This window comes from Cydia amplana, chromosome 10 (genome assembly GCF_948474715.1).
Source record: "Cydia amplana chromosome 10, ilCydAmpl1.1, whole genome shotgun sequence".
NCBI lineage: Eukaryota > Metazoa > Arthropoda > Insecta > Lepidoptera > Tortricidae > Cydia > Cydia amplana.
Genome location: NC_086078.1, coordinates 18,043,447 through 18,067,500, shown reverse-complemented (window position 1 = coordinate 18,067,500; position 24,054 = coordinate 18,043,447). Strand labels below are relative to the sequence as shown.

The window sequence follows — 24,054 nt, the reverse complement described above, 5'->3', positions numbered from 1 at the left end:
AAATGGAGCTATAGTACTCATAATAAAAATAAATCGATCCAACAATCTTCCAAAATCACCTTTGTATGAAATTCCATCTCACCCCAATTACGAGGGACTACGGGGTGAGATGGGATTTCCTGTTTATCGTCAAAGTTATGAAATGGAACTACCCAAAATAAAATAAAAACTAAAATACAAACGTCCGGAACACCTATTATATTACACCATTCAGTTTGCATATTTAAAAATAAAATGTTATCGAGGTTTGAATGTCAGTTTTGCCCCTACTCACCCCATTTTACGGTACAAACGAAAAGGAAATTAGATTAAAATGATTTTAAATTGGTAACGATCAGTCCAATTAACGTTCAACAAATCGATTATAATATATAAATAAACTTTACAAGAAGAATACACTGAATTATTGATATTTTTAATGCTCAAAGTTCCAAAAAATCCAGCAGCGCTATGGTTTAAATGCCCGTCGTCTTTCCATTTTTCAAGCCCAGCAATACCTTTGAATCACCATCCGCGACAACTCAGGAACGTCAGTGGTCGCCGCCGCTATCTCCTCATCACTCGGATGGTTTATACGCGAATGTACCCAGATGGTCGTACCGCGCAGAGCGCACTGCCACACCATAATGAAATCGTCAGTCAGCCGCCTGTAGTTCCATACCGCCTGCGTTAGAGCGAACCCAGGCTGTGTATAATGATCCTTAGCTTCGATGTTCCCAGTGAGCAGATTTAGCGAATACTCTGAGTAGTTTATAAGCACAGGGTTATCTTCTCGTGATATCGTAACACCGTATGCTAATTCAAAAGCTGCTAGTCTCTCGTCGGTAGCTTTATAGATTGTATTATTCCCGCATGAGGTAGAAGGCAACAAGCCGAAGTAAGCATATTTTGCGACTTCGTACCAAACGCCTTCTAAAAAGTCGTTGCTTAGTTCGTTGTTGTAGGTCGTTCGGCATTCTTCTGACACTGCGTCGGCCACAACATGTTGGAACACAGCGAATATGCAGATTGCACTTATAAGTCGTAGATGGAACATGATGAAATGTTATTTTTTGCAAACAAATACCCTTATTTATACATCTCATAAATGCACTAGATTACGGTTAGGTATTTGATTGGAATCTTAGATGACTGATTATTGATATAGGTAATTAAGATTCTGGGATGATTGGCAATAAATGAGCGATAGCTTGTTACGTCATTTTTTTTATCGTCTACATCGTCTATATCGTTGCTAGGTTTATGTTAAGTACCTATAGGTATGTCGTAGACGTTTTAGGGTAACATTCCATTTCTGACCGCAGCTGCACTACTGGTACTGAACGCGTCGCTGTTACTGTCAATTTCCATAGTAAAATGAACAGTAGTGCAGATGCGGTTAGAAATGGACTGTCACCTTTAGGGAAACAAATGTGTGGTATCCACGTCTAAAAATCATAGTTACACATTTTGAAACCCCATGCTGAAATTTCATATAATTTGCCATGGACATTCGAGTATCATAATTATTATTTTGACGTCTGGCAAGAACATAATATTTGCTTGACTTGGCGGGAGCACTAAGAGCGAGTGAACCCTTTATTTTACTTAAACTACCAAAACTAATGTCAGACATAAGATATTATGTAACTCAAATGTTCATGACAAAATTTCATGTTATTTCAGATTGCCGTTTTAAAATGTACGCTAGAGGCGTCTGACACTTCGATTTCTACGATGGATCGGTGATCACGTGATGCTTTCTATAGAAAACGGACTCCCAAACGCCGCGGCTCGGATCCGGACTGGTCTAACGTGGTTTCAGCCAGAAATCCAGGCTTTAGGGCATCCGCTAGCCGGCGCGGTTGCACGAAGCGGGTGAGCGTGTTAACGAAAAATAGTATGAGAAATTGAGCAACGCTAACTGAGCGCCTACCGCGAACCACGTTCGACGTGTTGCCTCTCTGTCGCACTTGTAATATCGTACGTAAGTGTGACAGGGAGGTAACGCGTCCAACGTGGTTCGCGGTAGGCCCTCTGGCGCGGACGCGTGAGACGCATTTGACCTATAATATAGTATCCGCGTGCATGTGCCGGCTCTGTGCACCCGTGCCAGCTAGCGGATACCCTTATATTCTACAGCTGGGTTTATGTTAATAAATAGGCTACATGAGATTTTTTTGTTAATGGTATCGATCGACCTGCTAGTCTAGCATGAGTTGCGTTCTCGCGCGCGACTCCATACATCTTGTCCGACTTCAAGTATGGATTCGCGCGCGAGAATGCAACTCATGCTAGACCGCCAGGTTTGTTTTTGGAATCTAATGTCTAGGTATATGGTACCCACTGCATTAAACGCAATACAAACGTCAGAAATGATAGTCAAAGTCGAGACAATCGTACTTCACTCGCGAAATGCTCCTAGCAAATTGATATGTGAACGTGACGTCACTGTCACTGAGAGCCCATTTTGAAGTATGGATAAAACAAGAAATTTTAATTTTTGTCGGTAAAATATTGCGTGTGTATATAGTTGCAATACAATATTTTTTTGGATAAAATGTAAGGAATCGAATGGTATCCTTACTTATTTACTTTTTGGAAGTTAAGAAAAAACTTAAATATTGAAATTTTCAGGTCCCTAGGTACAAATTTTCAGCCGTACGGAATAGGTATTATTTGAATCGGCTGAAAGGCGACATCAACATTAAATATTTATATTTCCATTTCCAGCGACGACTCCGATGTCGCCCTCAATCTGTATGATTGACATCCAAATAATATATTATGGCCGGTGATAAAATGAGTGCTTTAGGATTACTTGTTTTATTATCTTTTTATTAGCTTTTATATGATGATGATGATGATCCTTCCGGCCGATTTCGGCCATGGCGAACACTACGACTCCTAGTTTGCTCGGCGCTCGTGCGCCCGAAGATGGCTGACGTAGCCGATCTTCGAGGTGAGCCCCCGCGCACATTGAGGGCACATGAGGACACCAGCCACGTAGTGGTAGTGAATGGGAGCAGGCTGGCGCGTTTTCAGCTCGTCGCGCTTAACGTCGAGGTCAACTTTACGTTGCTCCTCGAAATCGCGCACTTTGTCCTGCACCAGCCTGCGCCACTCAGGACGCTGTGCTGCCAAACCTTCCCACTGAGAGGGTTCGATGTTGCACCTTTTCATGTGTCGCTTCTGAACATCTTTGTATCGGAGGAGTTGTCCGCCAAGTTTCCGCTTACCCTCCTCTAGTTCAGAATAAAAGATGCGCTTCGCCACTCTTTCTTCCGCCATACGTGATACGTGACCGCACTGCACCGCACCGCTGCCGACGCATTAGGTAAGCCTCTATTCCACCGACCTGGGCTCGTCGCAGAACTTCGGTATTTTTCACTCGGTCAGACCATCTGATATTCATGATCTTACGCAAGCATTTGAGGTGGAAACGGTCTAAAGTACGAATGTGATGACGGTACACGTATCACGTCTCGGAAGAGTATAAAAGGTTTGGCAGCACGATCGCCATGTAAACTGAAATTTTGGTGGCCAGTTTTAGGTCATGCGAGCAGAAGACCTTGGAAGCAGAAGAGCTTTTATATAAGACTCACACGAACATACAATTGAAGGAGCGCTTTCAGTTTATTAAAACAATATGCTTAAGAAATAAAACTATTACCTCAATCTGATTATATCGCGTATATTGAATTCATACTACATCCCGACGTATCGAACCCTTTAGGGCCCGGCCACATGTCAGCGGTGCGGCGCCGCCGCCGCCGCGCGGCGCGGCACCGCAGAAATCTGCGGCGACGCCCGCCGCAACGCAAAATTTTGCGGTGCCGCGCTGCGGTGCGTTTCGCCGCGCGCGGTGCCGCAAAGCGGTGAGTTTCGCCGCGCGCGGTGTCGCCAAGCGGCGTGCGGCGCCGCGTGCGATGCCACGCTGCATAGTAAAGAATAAAATTCGACTACCAGTTGTTTAATCAGACATGGATTCCTTCACACGTGTTCTGCTCTTGCTGTTGTTATAGCGATAGCGGTTCGCCAAAAAACGCTGCAAATGGTGTTAAAGGTATGAAAATCGGTACGATTGATCTTTAGGACATTTGAAACAATTTGACCCGAAGCACCAACAAATAAAAAAAACGAGAGCAGTTATGACGTCATCTTTTTTTTGTATGAAATTTTTGAAAAATTTGTTTAGAAACCTATCGTGTTTAGTATTAAACGAAAGGGCTTTCTGAGCCGATTCCAAAAATATATCACATCATTACATTTGAGTCATTTTTTTTTAATTATAATAAAAATATTTTTCAAAACATACCAAGTTTGGGTTTCTCCAGATACAATACCGTTCAATATTTTTTTGTAAAATATACCTCAAATTATACCTAATATCCTCATATCTCACCCTAAGAAAGCAATTTTGAAAATAATTACATGAAATATGTTTTTTTTTTAATTTTCAATTTTACAAAGTGTGATCTATGAATCTATGAAAAAACAATAAATTTTGGGGGTTCCCCATACTTAGAACTGAAACTCAAAATTTTTTTTTTCATCAAACCTATACGTGTGGGGTATCTATGGATAGGTCTTCAAAAATGATATTGAGGTTTCTAATATAATTTTTTTCTAAACTAAATAGTTTGCGCGAGAGACACTTCCAAAGTGGTAAAATGTGTGTCCCCCCCCTTTAACTTCTAAAATAAGAGAATGATAAAACTAAAAAAAATATATGATGTACATTACCATGTAAACTTCTACCGAAAATTGGTTTGAACGAGATCTAGTAAGTAGTTTTTTTTTAATACGTCATAAATCGCCTAAATACGGAACCCTTCATGGGCGAGTCCGACTCGCACTTGGCCGCTTTTTTTTATTTAATGGTGCTTCGGGTCAAATTGTTTCAAATGTCCTAAAGATCAATCGTACCGATTTTCATACCTTTAACATCATTTGCAGCATTTTACTGAATTTCTCGGTGTACTGCCAGCGCTATTAAGAAGGCGCAGAAAAAAAAACAATTGAAAAGAAAATTTTGGGTGAACCCATATCTTCGTATAATGAATGAAGATGCAAATCATTTCAAAAGAAAATACCGGCAGAAATCTGCGGCGCCGCACGCCGCTCGGCGGCACCGCGCGCGGCGAAACTCACCGCTTTGCGGCACCGCGCGCGGCGCCGCGCACCGCTTTGCGGCGCCGCAGCGCGGCACCGCAAAATTTTGCGTTGCGGCGGGCGTCGCCGCAGAGCGGTTTGCGGCGCCGCAGATTTCTGCGGTGCCGCGCCGCGCGGCGGCGGCGGCGCCGCACCGCTGACATGTGGCCGGGCCCTTACAGCGTTCGTGGTCAACGGATAACTAAGGAAAAAATTACACTGCAAAATAACCACTAAACTACTACACATGCTTAAATTACATTAAACTTAGCATGAAATTAGAGACAGTAAAAAAAATGTATTTAAAACTTCTACTCGCTGGTACAGCTACTAGTTTTAGTTGCTTGAAATATTAATAAATACTTGCAAAGAAATTACGATTTCTTGCAACGAAAACTAGTAACAGACACAGATATAATTATTATATGTTACTTACGTTCGTGTCAAATTTCATGTAGGTAATTTCAGAATGTATGGGTTGTATTTTCGATTGTATGAGAGCGGCTTTTAGGCGGCGGGTTAAATTCAGTTCTCACATTTTTTTAACACATATCTATCCATGCTTCGATTCAACGTCTTCTGAACTTATCCCAGCCACTTCTGATTTTCCCTCTAAATGTTATTTCTTACAATCACAAAAGCGATCTAAAAAAGTTGTTTACAATGTTTTTTCAAGATATATTTTTCCTTTACTAACCCGTTTATATTCCAACAGACTTTGTACACGCAAAGCTGTTTTTCCACTGTATTCAGTTAACTAGAAACATAATTATCAGATAAATCCTTTCTAGGTATCTTTCCAAGGTTCCATAAATATTTTTCCATTTTTCTTTGCCGGCCGGTGTTGAGCTGAACGAATCGGATACGTTTCTTACTAAGGGAGGTGAAAACTCCGCTCCGTAGAGCGTAAACATCGTTTGTCTGCGCTCGCTAGGTTAAGCCACTAGAATAGCGTGCAGCGGACGCATATAAGATAAGATAAGATAATATAAAAGATAGTTTATTCAAGTAGACATATTACAATGCGCTTATGTACGTCGAATAAATCCACACGTCTTTGTACGTAAGTGTGACAGGAAGGCAACACATCGAAGGTGATTCACGGTAAGCCCTTTGTTTCAAATTTTCCGCAGTATTGAAGTGAGAGCGGTTCAAAAACAAAATATGTGACATAACGCAGCTCTGCTGTCATTATCCGCATGTCATCTTAATTGTCATTGTCGCATTACTATCGCGATTGAAACTTTCACCCCGTCACTCCTCAAGTCGAGTGTATTTAGTGACATCTCCCGTTACCCGCTGCTGTAATGCTGTACAACAATGCTTTCACAACCGTTATGTAGCATTAAACCTCAGCAGGGAGAATGATTAGGTATGTAAAATCCTACACAGCAACAGTCTTATAAAAAAGTTGTTGTTGTTGTCTACATCTTCGGAGGTGCATAGGGCCTCCGCAAGATTCTTCCACGCCTTCCTGTCTTGAGCAACCGTCTTGGCCTCGTTCCAGGTCAGTCCTACGGCTCGCAGCTCGTTCTCTACGCTGCGCTTTATAAAAAACCGGCCAAGTGCGAGTCGGCCTCGCGCACGGAGGGTTCCGCACCATCAACAAAAAATAGAGCAAACCAAGCAAAAAAAACGGTCACCCATCCAAGTACTGACCCCGCCCGACGTTGCTTAACTTCGGTTAAAAATCACGTTTGTTGTATGGGAGCCCCACTTAAATCTTTATTTTATTCTGTTTTTAGTATTTGTTGTTATAGCGGCAACAGAAATACATCATCTGTGAAAATTTCAACTGTCTAGCTATCGCGGTTCGTGAGATACAGCCTGGTGACAGACGGACGGACGGACAGCGAAGTCTTAGTAATAGGGTCCCGTTTTTTACCCTTTGGGTACGGAACCCTAAAAATGACATTCAAAATAATGACTCAAGTAATAATTTTTAATAACTTTTCTATGGTAAAGATAACTTCGGATTTCGTGGCCCAAGTCACAGCCCGTCGTGGTAGCCTTAATGATGTTTGTTTGATTACATTTTAATACCATCCGCTCTAATGAAGCGGAGATGCAAATATCTTTTGTTTCTCGTAATAAGAAACGCGAGAGAATTTAGAAAAAGCAGACAATTTGTATAAAGCTTTGAAATGTTAACGTTTTTTTCGGAGACAATTCTGTGACACTGCGTTTTCTATAACGTGTGATTGGTGATCACAGAAAAAGTCCATACTCAAACCGTTCTAGTGAGAGCCATCCTTAACAAATTCGTTACGATAATGTAGATCTACATCGAATTTTTTGATGGCCCGTGGCTCAATTGCATATATTATTTTTTAATTACTGTTGTTTTTCTTTATTTTTCCCACAACCTATACAACATTACCGTAAAATGCGGTGAGTAGAGACAAAACTGACATTCAAACCTGTGTATAGGTAGGTAGGTATAGGCCTCATGAGGGTAACACGATAAGTACCGATAATTGAGACGATACAAAAAACTACATTTACTATTACGCAAAAAACTTGTATGGTAGCCCCACTTAAATATTTTTTTTAATGTATTTAGTATTTGTTTTTATAGCGTTAACAGAAATACCATCATCTGTAAAAATTTCAATTGTCTAGCTATCATGGTTCGTGAGATACAGCCTGGTGACAGATAGACGGACGGACAGACAGACAGACGGACAGTGGAGTCTTAACCCACTGATTAACAGACCGCAGGACGGTATAGGTCTGTCAGTTAGAACAAAAAGTTGACAGTTCCCAACAACTGACAGGCCGATACCGTCCGGCGGACTGTTAATCAGTGGGCCCCTTTATTAATAGAGTCCCGTTTATACACTTTGGATTACGGAACCCTAAAAACGAATCCGAATGTTCTATGTCTAAAGGTGACAGTCCATTTCCAACCGCAGCTGCACTACTGTTCATTTTACTATGGAAATTGACAGTAACAGCGACGCGATCAGTACTAGTAGTGCAGCTGCGGTCAGAAATGGAATGTTACCCTAATAAATAAGTTCAGGAACATAATTTGCGAACCGTGTCCTATGATTTTTTGACATATCTCTCATTATCTCTGAGTAGAATAATACTGAAGACAGCAAAGGCGTGAGACATATATACACGTACTCGTACAGATACAGATTTATAGAGGTACCTAATGCTTCCAGTATGAGACGGCACGTGAATAATGAAGACCCGTGATGTATGTCGGAGCAAGCGAGGTAAAGGTCTGGATACACTTATCTGGACATGATAAAGTTTCGAGTCTTAATGTTTTAAAATACGTTAGTTTAATTTAGTAGGTAAGTATTTATAATTGTTGATGTATAATTTTTTTGCTTGTATGTAAATTCAATGTTGACGTGTAAAAGTGCCCTTGTGACCTATTCACTGAATAAATGTTGAAGTTTGAGAAAAAGCCTCAAAATCTTAAAACCTAAAAGTATATTGTCTCGACTCGGTTTTTTATAATGTCAGCGTTAAGTGACAGATATTTTTTTAAATCTTATTCGTTACTTAAATTGTATCGCCTCACTTTTATACCTACAGCATAATTTTACTCCATTTTTTTTAATAAACCTTTAAAAATGAATATGATTTATGCCGTTACGACATAAATAATAAGCTTCCGGCATACGATTCTATTAATAAAATGATGTTCGATACATTTCACGTTTATTATGAACTAAAATGAATTTTTTAAAATGAATTTAAAAACAAAATAGTATTTTATGCAACCGTTGTTTAAGAGGGGTCAAAAAAGGCGAGTCGAGTGGCGTTAGTAACAATTTGAGGCAAAGCCGAAAATTGTTAATAAAGACGCCACGAGTATTTTTTGACTCAGTTAAACAACGTTGCATACAATACTTTTTCTACGACCTAGCACTTTGAAATAAAATTGTAAATTTAACAAATATTTTTAATTCAAGAAGTAGCAAAAATGGAGGATAGGTAGTGTAGGTACGGGTGGGAAAATAATGGATGAATGAATGAAATTTAAAAAAAACATGTATAAGGTTGGCAACATTGTATTTCATTCAATATTTTTAAGTGGTCATTACACGGAGTATCGTAAAATCGCCAAAAAGATACTGCGTGTAAGCACAAATTATTTTTTGGGGAATAGACTTGTCTTGACAACTATAAGGTAGGGTTTTGAAGGTATGCGCATGACCCTTTAAATGACAAATAAAAGTACGGGAGTAGAAAAACGATTAAAAGGTATTGGTAACCTTTTATAAGATTAAAACAAACATGTAGTAGGTATAACCACTTATAAGTTACTCATACTCATACTCATACTCATTTATTGATAATATTCTTAAAATATTACATGTCAACATCAGAAAATACATTTATATTGTTAAATCATTAAATTAAAATTACAATGGTAATAAATTGATTAGTTATTATTTTTGTCATGGTCAAAGAACTCCGTAACAGTATAAAAGGTCTTATCATTAAGCCATTTTTTTAGTTTCTTATTGAACATATTGGCACTATCTGATATTTTAATGTCATTCGGCAGTTTATTGTAGATCCTAGGGCCTAGGACATGCATAGTCTTTGAAGACTTGCTTAGTTTGTGGGGTGCTGACATTAGTCGTTCCTTGCTTCCTAAACGGACTTATACTTATAAGACATTAATAAGATTATGATAAGGTTAGTTTATGGCAGCTGTTTACGTTGTAGTTTATTATTGCATTGTATTAAGTATGGCTGCATCACGTTCGTTCGCCTTACTTGAACTTGAATTGTTGGTAAAATAGGGTCATACAGTCAGCAGCAGAAGTTGCTAAGCGGGCGAGGTGTTCAAGATTACCTTCACACGCTCTTATTATCTTAATAATTAAGTCGCGTCAATATCATTTTGAACACCTCACCCGCTTAGCAACTTCTGCTGCTGACTGTACATGTTGCTAGACAAAGGCAAACGCAAAGGCAAAATGCAAAAAGGCAAAGGCAAAAGGGTTGTCAAAGGATTAATATCCAGGCCATAAAGAATCAATCGCCATAAATAAAGACTAAAAACCCAAAACAAAAAAAAAATCAATATCTTAAACTAAATGACTAAATTAATCAAGTCACCGCGTAAGTGTGCCCGGGCCTTAAAGAGCCTTAAATTCTAAGATGAGGAAGGGTGGGCTTGACATCAAGAAGTATAAGTAGAATATGTAATTATTGTCACGAGTTCCAGAGTTCCGTAACTCTTAGGCCAGGAGGGCCTTGAATCGTGTAAGGCCTTCCTTAATTTATTAAAGAAGGGACTCCAATAATAATATTCAATAGGTAGGTGTGTATAAGAAGTGTAGCGAGGAAATATTAAATTTCTAATAAGAGAAACGTCAATACGCCGCAATAGCGCCGTCGACTGGACAGAAACGGCTTTGGACAGAGTCTTAGCATGGCGGTCTTTGGTGTCTGGACCATACCGTACTTAAGGATACCTAATCACCTTCCTAACCAGACTAGTTTGATTTTTAACCGCCTTCAAAAAAAAAAGGAGGTTCTCAGTTTGACCCGTATGTATGTATGTATGTATGTATGTATGTATGTATGTATGTATGTATGTATGTATATTTGTTCGCGATTATCTCGTGTTTGGCTGAATCGATTTTGATGCGGTTTTCAGAAAAGTGTTTCTTACATTCTGGAGAAGGTTTTAGTATACATAGATCTGAGCTGATGCTGAACCCTGGCTGTACCTAGTGGAACTCAGGTTTGGTGCAACATAGGCTCACGCTGTTTTGGTCATCCGACACGCCTTGATGAGCACTTGGGAGAGCAGTACCCAAGATAGAACCGATTTAGATAAAATAGTGGGAGTGGAAGTCGGACTCGGACTGGGACTGGGAATGGGAGTGGAAGTGGGAGCAATATACAAATCGTTTAGCACCAAAACGTCATATTATGTTGTGTCGCGATTATCATCGAGTTAGGCCATCACCAACATTAGTAGACTAAATGGAGAGCCTAACAAACTAGTATTTTAGCCCAAAACCTAGAATAAATGAAATATCTACCTATCACTAAAAAGTAAAAAAATAAATAAAATAAATAAAAAATAATTAAAAAATTAAAAATAAAACCAAAATAAAATAACTTAATATTATCTTTTTTAAAAAAAGAGAACCGCCTTCAAAAAATCAACCCACTGAAAAGTACAAAATAATTTTTATATGGCACCCCTTTACGTGTCCAGTCCCTATCCCACGGCGTAAAGCAATTTTTTGCCAAAAAGTAATTAATACCTAATAATAAGAAAATTAATAATCATCCGGGTAATTACTTAGTTTTTGAAGGCGGTGCCAAACCAACAAAAACAGTCTTTACTACCAATCAGAAAAACAATACGAGTACGTAGTACCTACAAGAACTAAATTAATGAGTAAACTAAGTATGTCTTTATAATGCAAGTAAGTACAGCGTTCTTCGTTGTCTAAAATATCGGTTCGCAAAAATTTTGGTTTGGCACCGACTTCAAAAACTAAGTAATTACCCGGATGATTATTAATTTTCTTATTATTAGGTATTAATTACTTTTTGGCAAAAAATTGCTTTACGCCGTGGGATAGGGACTGGACACGTAAAGGGGTGCCATATAAAAATTATTTTGTACTTTTCAGTGGGTTGATTTTTTGAAGGCGGTTCTCTTTTTTTAAAAAAGATAATATTAATACGGTACTACCCTCCTTACACCATAATACGGTATTGACGGCCCCCGACCCAAAGGCAGACCAAAAACGCGATGGCTCGATTAGTGAAAGCAGATAGCGTGAACGGGCTCACACGAGACGACGCCCAGGATCGCGCAAAGTGGAGGAAAGCAAGTAGGAAAGCGGACCCTGGCAAAGGCCGGGATAACGCTAGGTAGAAGAAGAGGTATATCCTCATTCTGGTCATTCAATAACAGCATCGAATTTTATACGTTTTTGTACGTTTCTCGTATAATAAGAATATTAATTGTCTAAAGCATAGTCAGTAGGTACCAATATGCAAAAGTTGTTTTTATTGACATTTAAGAACATACCAAAATATGTACAGCTAAAGAGAAAAGTGACGTCCCCCCAAAATATTTTCAGTTTTCGCAACTGACAGAAAGATTTTGTAGGACACATAGGATTTTGTACATAAAAACTGCGCTTATATTGTACAGAACAGGCAACTCGTTATATCCACCAAATTTTATTTCTAAAAAAAACTACAACTAAATAAAAATCAGCCCAAAAACCCCTATTTCAATCTCGTCATTCCATCACCATCATTATTTGATAATCCAGCTTACGCCCTGATTGACGTCCGTCACCAATGATTATCGCATAATTGACAATCTTTATCGCATAATTGTCAATCATTATATTCATTATCGCATTGTTGTCAATCAGTTTCCGTGATTCGGGAAATATTACAATAGACTGCTCATTTTGGGGCTTTTTGCCAAATTATAGGATATTTTTGAAGGGATTACAGATTATCACCCCATTTTGTGAGCACGTGGCTGTGAATGCATTTTGAATTTTTAGGGGAACTTTTTAACTTGAGGTTAATCCAAAATACGAAACGATTTACGTATATTTTTACACACAATTTTGAAAGACATAGGATTTATTCACTGGCTATTACGTTCAGGGTCATTTTTTATACCGTTACCTCCAACGAAATTTAAAACAATTTATAAAATGAAACAGAGTTGTTTTCGTTTTTACTTAGGGTTCCGTAGTTTTACGTTCGATTTCGAACGAAACAAAATCAATTCTATTTTCTAATAAAATATTTAAAGTCCTATTAAAAAACGATATAGTGAAAAAACAAATGTATACTGAATTATCTTTACAATGGCTAATTTTGGATGTCAAAAAACGTCAAGTTATAATTTAAAGTGGATCATGATCAGTGGATTTCTTGTTGTTTTCCATTCCCATGATATCTTTATTAAAAGGGCTTTTAACTACCACGCTTAAAAATGTTAGTACACCCTCAGATAACACACAATGTATTCAATCAACTTATAAGTTGTAAGACGACGATAATAATAATACATATTACGAACATATGTCCCTGTACCTACGCAGTTACACTAAAGGACCTAAATTATTACAAAGGTCCATGCTCTTCGGGCAAAGCCTAGTGATATATGACCGCCTATTTATTAGAGCTGAGGGAATCACCTGGGTTACTGCGTACCTTCGTATGTAGGTAGGTACGTTGCAAATATCTGTTGTGAACTTAGAATAATAAAACCGGCCGTCATACGTTCAGGCGCTTTTTAGGGTTCCGTACCCAAAGGGTAAAAACGGGACCCTATTACTAAGACTCCGCTGTCCGTCCGTCCGTCCGTCCGTCCGTCCGTCCGTCCGTCCATCCGTCCGTCTGTCACCAGGCTGTATCTCACGAACCGTGATAGCTAGACAGTTGAAATTTTCACAGATGATGTATTTCTGTTGCCGCTATAACAACAAATACTAAAAACAGAATAAAATAAAGATTTAAGTGGGGCTCCCATACAACAAACGTGATTTTTGACCGAAGTTAAGCAACGACGGGCGGGGTCAGTACTTGGATGGGTGACCGTTTTTTTGCTTGTTTTTTTTTTGCTTGTTTTGCTCTATTTTTTGTTGATGGTGCGGAACCCTCCGTGCGCGAGTCCGACTCGCACTTGGCCGGTTTTTGATAGTATTAACTTGACGTTCGGATTGCAACTGAAGCTGCATTACTGTTGCGACATTACTGCTGCGACGCATCGATCAGTGCTTAACCCTACACCGTGTATATTTTGAATAAATTATGAATATAGTTTTTTCGTAGTTACCATTACGTCGATAAAATCACTAAAAAGAGTTATTTCGAAGCCGTATCCCTTCAAATGGAACAAAGATAATATCAGACGTCTGCTGACAGTACTCCAACTCGTTTACCTAATTTAACAAACGTAAACACCGCGTTTTTGCACACCCTCCGCGATATGAATCCGATATTTTTTGCAGATCGTGTACCGCGTATTCCCCACGCTGTTTTCGTTGCGCGAGAGTGGGCGAACTATCCCATTGAACTCATTTTCTTGACATGCAAAATGCTGAATGACAACACATTCATGATAATCTTTAATAGAAAAAAACCGACTTCTCTAACTACTAGCCTAACCCACTTAACGGCGCTTATACTTTATTTGGTAATATGTACCTATACATTTTATGGTAATCATAGTGTTTTTTTAGTTTAAGTATCATAGTGGTTTTCCGGGTCAAGATCCGGGTCCGGGTCCGGATCCGAGTCCGGGTCCGAGTCCGAGTACGGGTCCGAGTCCGAAGTCCGGGGCCCAGTCCAAGTCAAAATCGAAATTCAAAATCATTAAACGTGTAGGTACTATGCGTCGTTGAAGAGTTCTGTTCTGATCATCATCAGCAGTTCCACTTCATCAAATCCCACAGTTTTTAATGTAAATGCTTGATTTTCTGACGAAAATATATAAAATTCTATACATATGCCTTTAAAATTTGAGGAGTTCCCTCGATTCCTCATGGATCCCATGTTCAGGACTTGAGATTGACATAAATGTGCCTAAAAACCTAAATTGCTTAACAAACATAACGAAAATGACAAATCGCCAAATGCGAACTATGCGTCGTTGAAGAGTTCCGTTGTGATCATCATCAGCAGTTCCACTTCATCAAATGCGACAGTTTTTAATGAAAATGCTCGATTTTCTGATGAAAATACAAAAACCTCTATACGCATGCCTTTAAGATTGGAGGAGTTCCCTCGATTCCTTGTGGATCCCATCATCAGAACTCGAGCTTGAAAAAAAATTGGCTTAAAAACTTAACTTGCTTAACAAACATAACGAAGAGGACAAATCGCCTAACGTGAACTATGCGTCGTTGAAGAGTTCTGTTCTGATCATCATCAGCAGTTCCACTGCATCAAATTTATTTATTTATTTATTATTGGGAAACAAACAGCGAAAAAAAAATACATATGTTTAAACAAATACAGAAAACACATAAGCCATAACAGTTTCCACTTATAGAGTAATAACATTTTTTTTTTTTTGTTGCTCAAACTAGACTTACACAATTTGGTTGAACTTATGACTTTGTATGGTTAAATGTAGGTTTAGGTAAGATTATCAAATTAAACCTTAAAACAATAACTAAACTATAGCGATATATACATGCAGCTCGTTATCATACTAAATACAGATCTTTAAAATCTAATAGGTACTTAATTTTTTTTTTATATTACAATTCTTTGTTTTTTATTTATTTTTATTTGTATTTGTTATTTGTTCTTTATTGCAGAAACAAACTTAGGTAAGGTTGCATTAAATATATCTATATCAGAGTACTTTTCATTATAAATTTTGCATGCTCTAACAAGAAATCTGTTCTTTGCGTACACAGTTCGGTTGGAAGGAATTGAGAATAAGCCAGAGGAACGCGTTCGACGGTCTGGACATCGAAATAATATGTTCGAAAGCAAATTAGGCGAGTCTATTGACCCGTTAAGAATTTTAAATAAGACAACTTGGTCCCTGACTTCGCGACGTACTTGAAGGGATAATAGATGGTTAGGAAAAGTTTTGAATTTATATTTCATAAACTTGATAAATTTATTTTGGATCCTTTCTATAGAATCAATGTGAATAGCAAAATGAGGAGACCATACCGAAGAAGCATATTCCAAGTGAGATCTAACGAAGGCATTGTATAAAAGAATGATAGTGTTTGGATTTTTAAAATCCTTACTTTGGCGAAATATAAATCCAAGCATTCTATACGCTTTCTGAACAATTTTATTTACATGAGAAGTTAATTGAAGCTCATTGTCAATATTTACCCCAAGATCCTTAACTTCATTTACTCTTTGAAGTTGTATGTTATTAATAGAATAATTATGAACTATAGGATTGCGTTTTCTTGAGAATGAAATGAAATAACATTTAGCAATATTCAGCGACAGTTTGTTATTTTGGCAGTAAGCATTTAGCCTATCAAGGTCTTGTTGCAGATTGACACAATCACTACTAGATGAGATAGCGTTAAATATCTTCATATCATCGGCATACAGCAAGACCTTGGAATGATGGAAACACTTGATCACGTCATTGATAAATACATTGAATAACAATGGGCCAAGATGGGATCCTTGCGGGACGCCAGAAGGGATAGGAATAAAGCTGGAAATATGACCCTTGACCGCCACCGCCTGGGTTCTGTTGCGTAAATATGATGTAAGCCATCTCAAGAGGTCACCGTGGACTCCAAATGAATGTAGTTTGTTTATGAGGATAGAATGGGAAATTTTGTCAAATGCTTTGGAAAAATCTGTATATATAGCATCTACCTGAAGACCTTTATTCATTGCAACAAGAGAATAATCTAGTAATTCTAAAAGATTAGATTCTGTGGATCTCCTGTTGACAAATCCATGTTGTTGCGGAATTAGCAGTGGCCTTATTACCTTGTAAAGGATATCATAAATAATTTTTTCGAATAATTTTGGAATAACAGATAGTTTTGAGATTCCCCGGTAATTTTTGATGTTATTTTTTTTCCCACTTTTGTAAACCGGAACAACAATTGATCGTTTCCAAAATGTCGGCATTGTTCCAGTGTTCAAAGAAAGATTAAATAAAAAGCTAATCGGTAAAGCTAGCGTTGCACGACATCTTTGTAGGAATACTGGGTGGATTCCATCCGGTCCACTTCCCTTAGACACTACTAATGTTTTTAAATACTTTTCAACCACTGTCGGTGTAATTTTAATATGGCTGATATTATTACTAGGTAAATTGTTATTTGGATTGTCCGTATGTAATGGGTTTAATTCAGTTACACCGTCATCTTCAACGAACTCCGATTGAAAGAAAGTGTTAAATAAGTTTGAAATTTGTTGACCATCATGACCTTCGTCATTGTCCAAAAAAAATGTGTTTGGTAGACCATTGCTACTCATTTTCGATTTTAAAAATGACCAGAATGATTTTGAATTGTAGCGTATGTAGCAAATGCGACAGTTTTTAATGAAAATGCTTAATTTTTTGATGAAAATACAAAAATCTCTATACGCATGCCTTTAAGATTTGAGGAGTTCCCTCGATTCCTCATGGATCCCATCATCAGAACTCGAGCTTGACAAAAATGTGGATTAAAAACTTAACTTGCTTAACAAACATAACGAAGAGGACAAATCGTCAAACGTGTACTATACGTCGTTGAAGAGTTCCGTTCTGATCATCATCAGCAGTTCCACTTCATCAAATGTCACTTTTTTGACTGTATATGCTTGATTTGTTGATAAAAACACAAAAATCACTATATGTATGCCTTTAAGATTTGAGGAGTTCCCTCGATTCCTCATGGATCCCATCATCAGAACCGGGTTTTGACAAAAACGGGACCAATCTGTATGCATATACATTCAATCAAAAAAAAATTTTTCAAAATCGGTCCAGTAATGACGGAGATATGGAGTAACAAACATAAAAAAAAAAAAAAAAAAAAACATACAACCGAATTGATAACCTCCTCCTTTTAGATTTGGAAGTCGGTTAAAAAGAGCGTAGGTACTCCTAACCTATCTAACACAGCGTGACAATTTTCAGCCCCATTTTTCGGGTTCCGTAGCCAAGTGGCAAAAAACGGAACCCTTATGGATTCGTCATGTCTGCCTGTCTGTCTGTCTGTCCGTCTGTCCGTCCGTATGCCACAGCCACTTTTCTCCGAAACTATAAGAACTATACTGTTGAAACTTGGTAAGTAGATGTATTCTGTGAACCGCATTAAGATTTTCATACAAAAATAGAAAAAAAAAACAATAAATTTTGGGGGTTCCCCATACTTAGAACTGAAACTCAATTTTTTTTTACATCAATATATTTTTTTTTCGAAACTGAATAGTTTGCGCGAGAGATACTTCCAAAGTGGTAAAATGAGTGCCCCCCCCCCTGTAACTTCTAAAATAAGAGAATGATAAAAACTAAAAAAAATATATGATGCACATTACCATGCAAACTTCCACCGAAAATTGGTTTGAACGAGATCTAGTTAGTAGTTTTTTTTTTAATATATCATAAATCCCCTAAATACGGAACCCTTCATGGGCGAGTCCGACTCGCACTTGGCCGCTTTTTTAATGAAAATATCCTTTCTTAAGGAACCCACCTCCGGTGAAGGAACCCACGAGCTCCCTGAGTCCTGGAACGGTTCCTCGTCTTCGTCATCCGTGAGCTCCGGTGCTGGCTGAGTCTCTCCTTCTCTGGTGGAAGGGGAGCCAGCCACGCTTTGGCCGGATGCGGCCACGCCTGCGCCTCCAGAGGGCGGCGGCGAAGGCGCATAAGACGCAGAGGAAGAGGAGGAGGAAGAGGACGACGAGGAGGACGAGGTGGAGTCGTCCGACTCCAGCTCCGCGAGAGGTTCCCCTGCGCGTCCGATCAGTTCCAGCGGTATAGCTACTCGAATCCCTTCTCGGTTGTTTTCCCCCTGGTGTGCCTCGTCCTCCTCCTCCGATTCGGTTTCTTGTTCCTGTAGTTGTTCCCTGTCGCTCGATCCCAGAGCCGGCGCGGCACGCTCCACCCCATCCGGTGCTCTTCGCTCCAGCTCGGGATCTCTATCTTGTTCCTCCTGTTCCTCTGCCGGAGGGGGGGCATCAGTTGGGGGAGTATTGGGGGTGGGCTGCTCCTCTGACTTCCTGCCCCAAGTAGATTTCGGATTAACTCTCGCTGCGATATATTTAATCGCCGCAGAGAGTCAATCTCGGCTTGTTGGTCTTCAATAACAACCGCCGTGAGCCTCCTCAGCTCCTCGAACTCCCCCTTGCATGCCTCGCACACCATCGTTCTGAAATAAGCCAATTTTACAGTCTTTTGTTAACTCTTCAATATCTCTTTGAGTACTACTGTATTTATTAGTGTGTTAGGTTTTTAATCGACTTCGGTCGCCTTCCCAATATTTACAGATGGTCTATAATAACACTACCACTAGGTAAGTAAGAATTACTTTAATTGGCCAACCTGAATTTACTGTTTATTTTGTCTGGAAACTACAATTAGTACAATGCATTAATTACCGTAAGCATAAAATACCACTATGCTGGCCACTATACAATATTTTTACGCCTTGAGGCGTCGAAAACCACTCCACCATTAAACATTTCTCTACAGGTATATTGATTTTACTGCGTTTTGTTTTATCGATCTCTTGTTAATTGACCCTTGTGTTATTTAACCTTATTAAAAGATTCCTATTTTGCTTTAGAGCCGTTTGCTTTTGCGACTCTTATCATGATCCTCCTAGCGTACCTCATAAATGTGTGTCGGGTGTCATCGCTCTCGATCAATTCCCATAGGTTACCTCCAGTAATTTTTCTACCCATACCGTGTTCGCACTCCAGGCGCTCGTAGTCATATCCAGGGCACTCTGCCAAAATATGGGATATTGACTCGATCGTCCTGTCGTCGCAAACACAGTATGGGGAGAGGCCGATCTTAAATCTATACAAGTATTCTTTTATCCCACCATGTCCCGTTAGGATTTGAGCGTTTGTATTGTCAGCGTCTAACTTTCCGAGTATCTTCTTTGCCTTTCTAACGTCCCTGAAGAATAGCCGCGTCCCGGCGCCAGTTTCCGCTGTTGTGAATAGGTGCTGCCACGTTTTTAAGGTATCGTCTCTGATGGTTCGCTTTGCGTAAGATAGGGGGAACTTGTCATACATTGGCGCTCTTTTGTTTCTAAGCGCGGCGTTTTTGGCGAGGTTGTCTGCTCGCTCATTGCCCGGTATTCCCACGTGCGCTTTGATCCAGTACAGTTCTATTGAGTTTCCTTGCTCGTTTGCCTTTTCAATACCCTGTCTTATTCCTACTGCTACTGGGTTCAGTGATTCAGGGTCGCAGATCGATTGTAGGGCTGCTCTAGAGTCGCACAAGATGCAGCCATTTTGCTTCCTCTGAACGATCAGCGCTGTAGCCCGCAGTACCGCCATCAGTTCAGCTTGGAAGACTGTACAGAAGCTCTCAAGTCTGAAGCTTGTTGATGATACTTCTTCGCCATTTTTCCAGCAGGATACCCCACTGCCCACCTTTCCCTCAATCTTACTTCCATCTGTGTAGTATATAAATATCCCCTCGGAAATTGACTCTAGGTCTTGCGGGGTGTTCACAAAACCAAATTTTTTGCGACTGCGTTGTGCTGGGTGAGGGAGCTGTGCCGGATGTACTCTTCCTTGTAGTGCGCGACCAGGTAGTGTTGTAATTTGTTTGCCCCTTTTTATTTCGTAAATTTCCAGTTGTTCCTTCAATCTAAGGTCCAGGGGGAGGATACCAGCCAGTAGGGTTGCCGACACCAGTGAGACCGTTCTATGCGCTTTTGCTATTTTAATTGCGAATGCTCTTGTTATTTGATGTAGACGGTTTCTAGCGTATGCCCTGCTGTGCACTCCCCCCCAGGCTCCAGCCGCGTATAATATTGTCGGTTCCACCACTGTAATGTAGATCGACTTGAGTATTTCCGGGTTTAGTCCCCATTGTGCTATAACCATCCTTGCCACTCTCTTGTACAGGCTTATTGCTTTGGCAACCACTTTTTCCAGATGAGGTTTGAAGCTCAAATTTTTGTCAATAGTTAGGCCTAGCATTTTTATTTGTTCGGTGAGAGCAAGTGAGATGCCTTGGAGTTGGAACTTTGGTGTGTCGTACTTGAGCCTCTTGGTTATTAGCATTGCTTGGGTCTTTTGGGGGGCAAATTTCATTTTATTTTTCCTTCCCCAGTTCTCCACTAGTTTTAGGGCTTCGTTTATTTCCTTTTCCAGCTCGGTTGTTGAGTCCGCACTCGCCATAACCAGAATGCCGTCCGCGAAGGCTTGGATTTCCCTTCCTCCTGCTTGGGCTTCCTCTAGGAGCGGGTCCAATTGGAGGTTCCAGAGCATCGGTCCCCCTATAGAGCCTTGTATGCAGCCTCTCTCTGTCTCAGCACGGGCCCTCTTCCCCAGGTAGCTCAGTTCCACTTTGCGATCACTAAGGTAGCTGCACAGAATGCCTAGTATGTGGTGGCTTATGTTCTTCTTTTTGAGCTCTGCGACTATCGCCGGCCACCATGCAGAGTCGAATGCCCCCTCGATCTCGAGCGACACTAATGCCACCAGTTGCTTCCTTTTAAGGCCCTTGTGTATAAATGTGAGGGCGTCGTAAAGAGCATCTTCTGTACTCCTCTGCGGCATGAATCCGTATTGGCGCGGGTTTATACCTTTCTTGTTTTGTAGCTCCCAGGTTAGTCGCCTTATGATCATCTTTTCGCAAACCTTACCTATAACAGATAGCAGTCCTATTGGTCTGTGAGCCTTCGGGGTGTCGTAGTCGTCTTTGCCCGGTTTCGGGATCACTCTTATGTATGCTTTCTTCCAGCTCCTTGGGAAGTACAGCCGGCTTAAGCATTTATTGTAGATCTCTAGCAAGAGCGGAGTCGCTCTTGCGACTCTGAGGACAATGTCGGCAGTGATTCCATCCTCTCCTGGTGCCTTCCTCGGGTTCATCCCTTGCAGCACTGTAAACATCTCGTCCACTGTGAAAGGGGTTGGCTCTTCTGCTCTATCATTATTTTCGACTTGTCTCCGGATCGCTAATGCTTCCTCTCTAATTCCCATGTGCTGTTGGTCATCCTGTGTTGGATCATCCTTGGGGTAAAAAGTATCTATTAGAAGTTGGGCCGACTGTGCTGCAAGGATTTTTAGTGCCCCATTAGCCCGTCCTTAGATATTATACGTCAATGACGAAAGTTTATTTAATGCTGGTTGTTCGTCTATCACGTGTGCTTGCACGTTGTAAGCAATAACAATTGGTCGGAAGTTTTTACAAAGTTTTTGCGGCGGCAGCGTAAAGAGTTGCGAATCTGTAAGAATACTGTTTTGATCTCGTAACAGATAGGGTTGTGTGTTGTTGTTGGGTTATTGTGCTGAAACTGATTGGAACGACGCTTGAAGAAAGGCTGTTTATGTCAGACATACGTGTAACAAAGAATTCATGGCTAAATTAAATCAAGAATACTTAAAAACGTCAAATTTCTTTGGCGGAGTAAAATTTACAGTTTGTTTTACCCTCTAGGTATTTTATTTTCTTACTATGGTTTGAAGGGTATATAATTTGGTTTGACGTTTAAAAAGTGCGAGGACAAGTAAGGGGAAATTTATTAAGAGTGAATGTCGATAAAATTATGATGTATGACAGTACAGTCGCCATCAAATATATCGAAGCGGTCGAGGAGGTCAATATATCTGAACACGCACACTCTTACGCCTTGACAATAAAGGCGTGTTCAGATATTTGTGAGCGCCTTGGCTGCTTCGATATATTTGATGGCGACTGGTACCGTCGTGTAATTTTAAAATATAATCACTTTTACAATAAAATGAAGTCAATAATTATTCGATGTAATTTTAATTATTTTTAGAATTACTTAAGTCAATGTCAGAGGTCAGAAATTTACAGTTATAATAATAATAAATCAAACATGTTTGCAGTTAATTACATAATAAAAGCACTAACACTCTTAAAAAATAAAATTTAAATTATATGTATAACACAGGAGTATATATGTATATATATATATCAGTTAAATTATTACAAGATATTAAAAGGAAGCTAATCTGACAGAATATTATGTATCTCGTATTAATATTATGTTAAGCCAATTTCAAAATGGTATTACCCCGTTTACGAGCTTTAAACTCTTTATAATCCTTTATTTACCAAGTAATATTTTACTGTATTAACATTCGGGTATGTTTGCCATAATTCAAAGAGTATTATACGTTTGAACTGAAATGGGGTCACAATTGAGATGTTGCGAGTGAAATATGACCGCTATATTTATGAATTGGGGCCAGGGAGATAGCGATTATAAAACCGCTGATTATGTAAGTAGGTAAGTAAATAGTCTTTATTGCACCCTTCGCTAAAAAGCGATCTCTTCCAGACAACCTTTGGGTGGATTTGGGACGTTTGCGTAGGTATGTAAGTTAAATTGTGTGCATAGTGGTAGCAGAGCAGATGATTGCCTTTCTTAAATCAATATTATCGATATGATATTATGTTAGAATATTTAACAAGTAGTACAATGTTTTCGGTTGAAGATGCCTATCATAAAATAAAACAATGAACTTTACTACTTGCCTGCTCTGTTTAAAAGTTTTACTAATTATAAGATATCCACCTAATTTAAATAAATAGGTACCTACAGCGAGCTGCATAAACACATTATGAATTGAATTCATTCATAAAGATACCATGCACTTTTGCAATTGTCTATTGCGTTCAATACAAATAGGTAACTAGGTACCTATTCGTTAATTCGTTATCCTTTTCCGTAACCTTTCCGCAAACCGCTCGTCCGCTTATGAATCCTCTGATTCCCAGCCCCAACACCTATAACCAGATACTTTAATAATCCAGAGCTTCTGTGAGAACATTAAACAAAATATGAATCCTATAATAGGGTCGGATGTTTGTCTGTCTGTTGCGATTTCTGTACGGACCTGCCCTCCGGCGTGTGCAATTTTTTGCGTCTTTGTTCCCGGGTCAAATATTGCGTTTAATCGCTTCCGCTTGGTTTAGCGTTTTTCTGTTTACAACATGTTTTATAAGTTTTGTAGCCGTCTTTGTTAAACGTGATCATAATTTTACTATTTTATTTATGTTGGTGTCGCTGCATTAGGCATATAATAAATAATAGTACTAGGTATATAAGATTCACTCTCTAACAAAACGCGTCTCCTGTGGCTCACTCCGCGATTTCGTCGCGTCGCTACAAGTACATGCGGCCCACACCAATTTTGGTGTCTAGCCAACTAGCCATAGTAGTTGCCGCGTACCGCTACGGAACGGACGCCTGCTCGCGCTTGCGCCACCTAGCGGTCATAACTGTCGTA

General features: G+C 39.5%; 1 protein-coding gene across 1 annotated transcript; it reads right to left on the bottom strand.

Moving 5' to 3' along the window:
• Positions 1 to 455: 455 nt before the first annotated feature.
• On the bottom strand, positions 456 to 1,036 carry LOC134651722 (uncharacterized). Its single transcript, XM_063506824.1, has one exon. It carries the CDS (start codon positions 1,034 to 1,036, stop codon positions 482 to 484), a length of 555 nt encoding a protein of 184 aa, XP_063362894.1. The 3' UTR covers positions 456 to 481.
• Between the last annotated feature and the right edge of the window lie 23,018 nt (positions 1,037 to 24,054).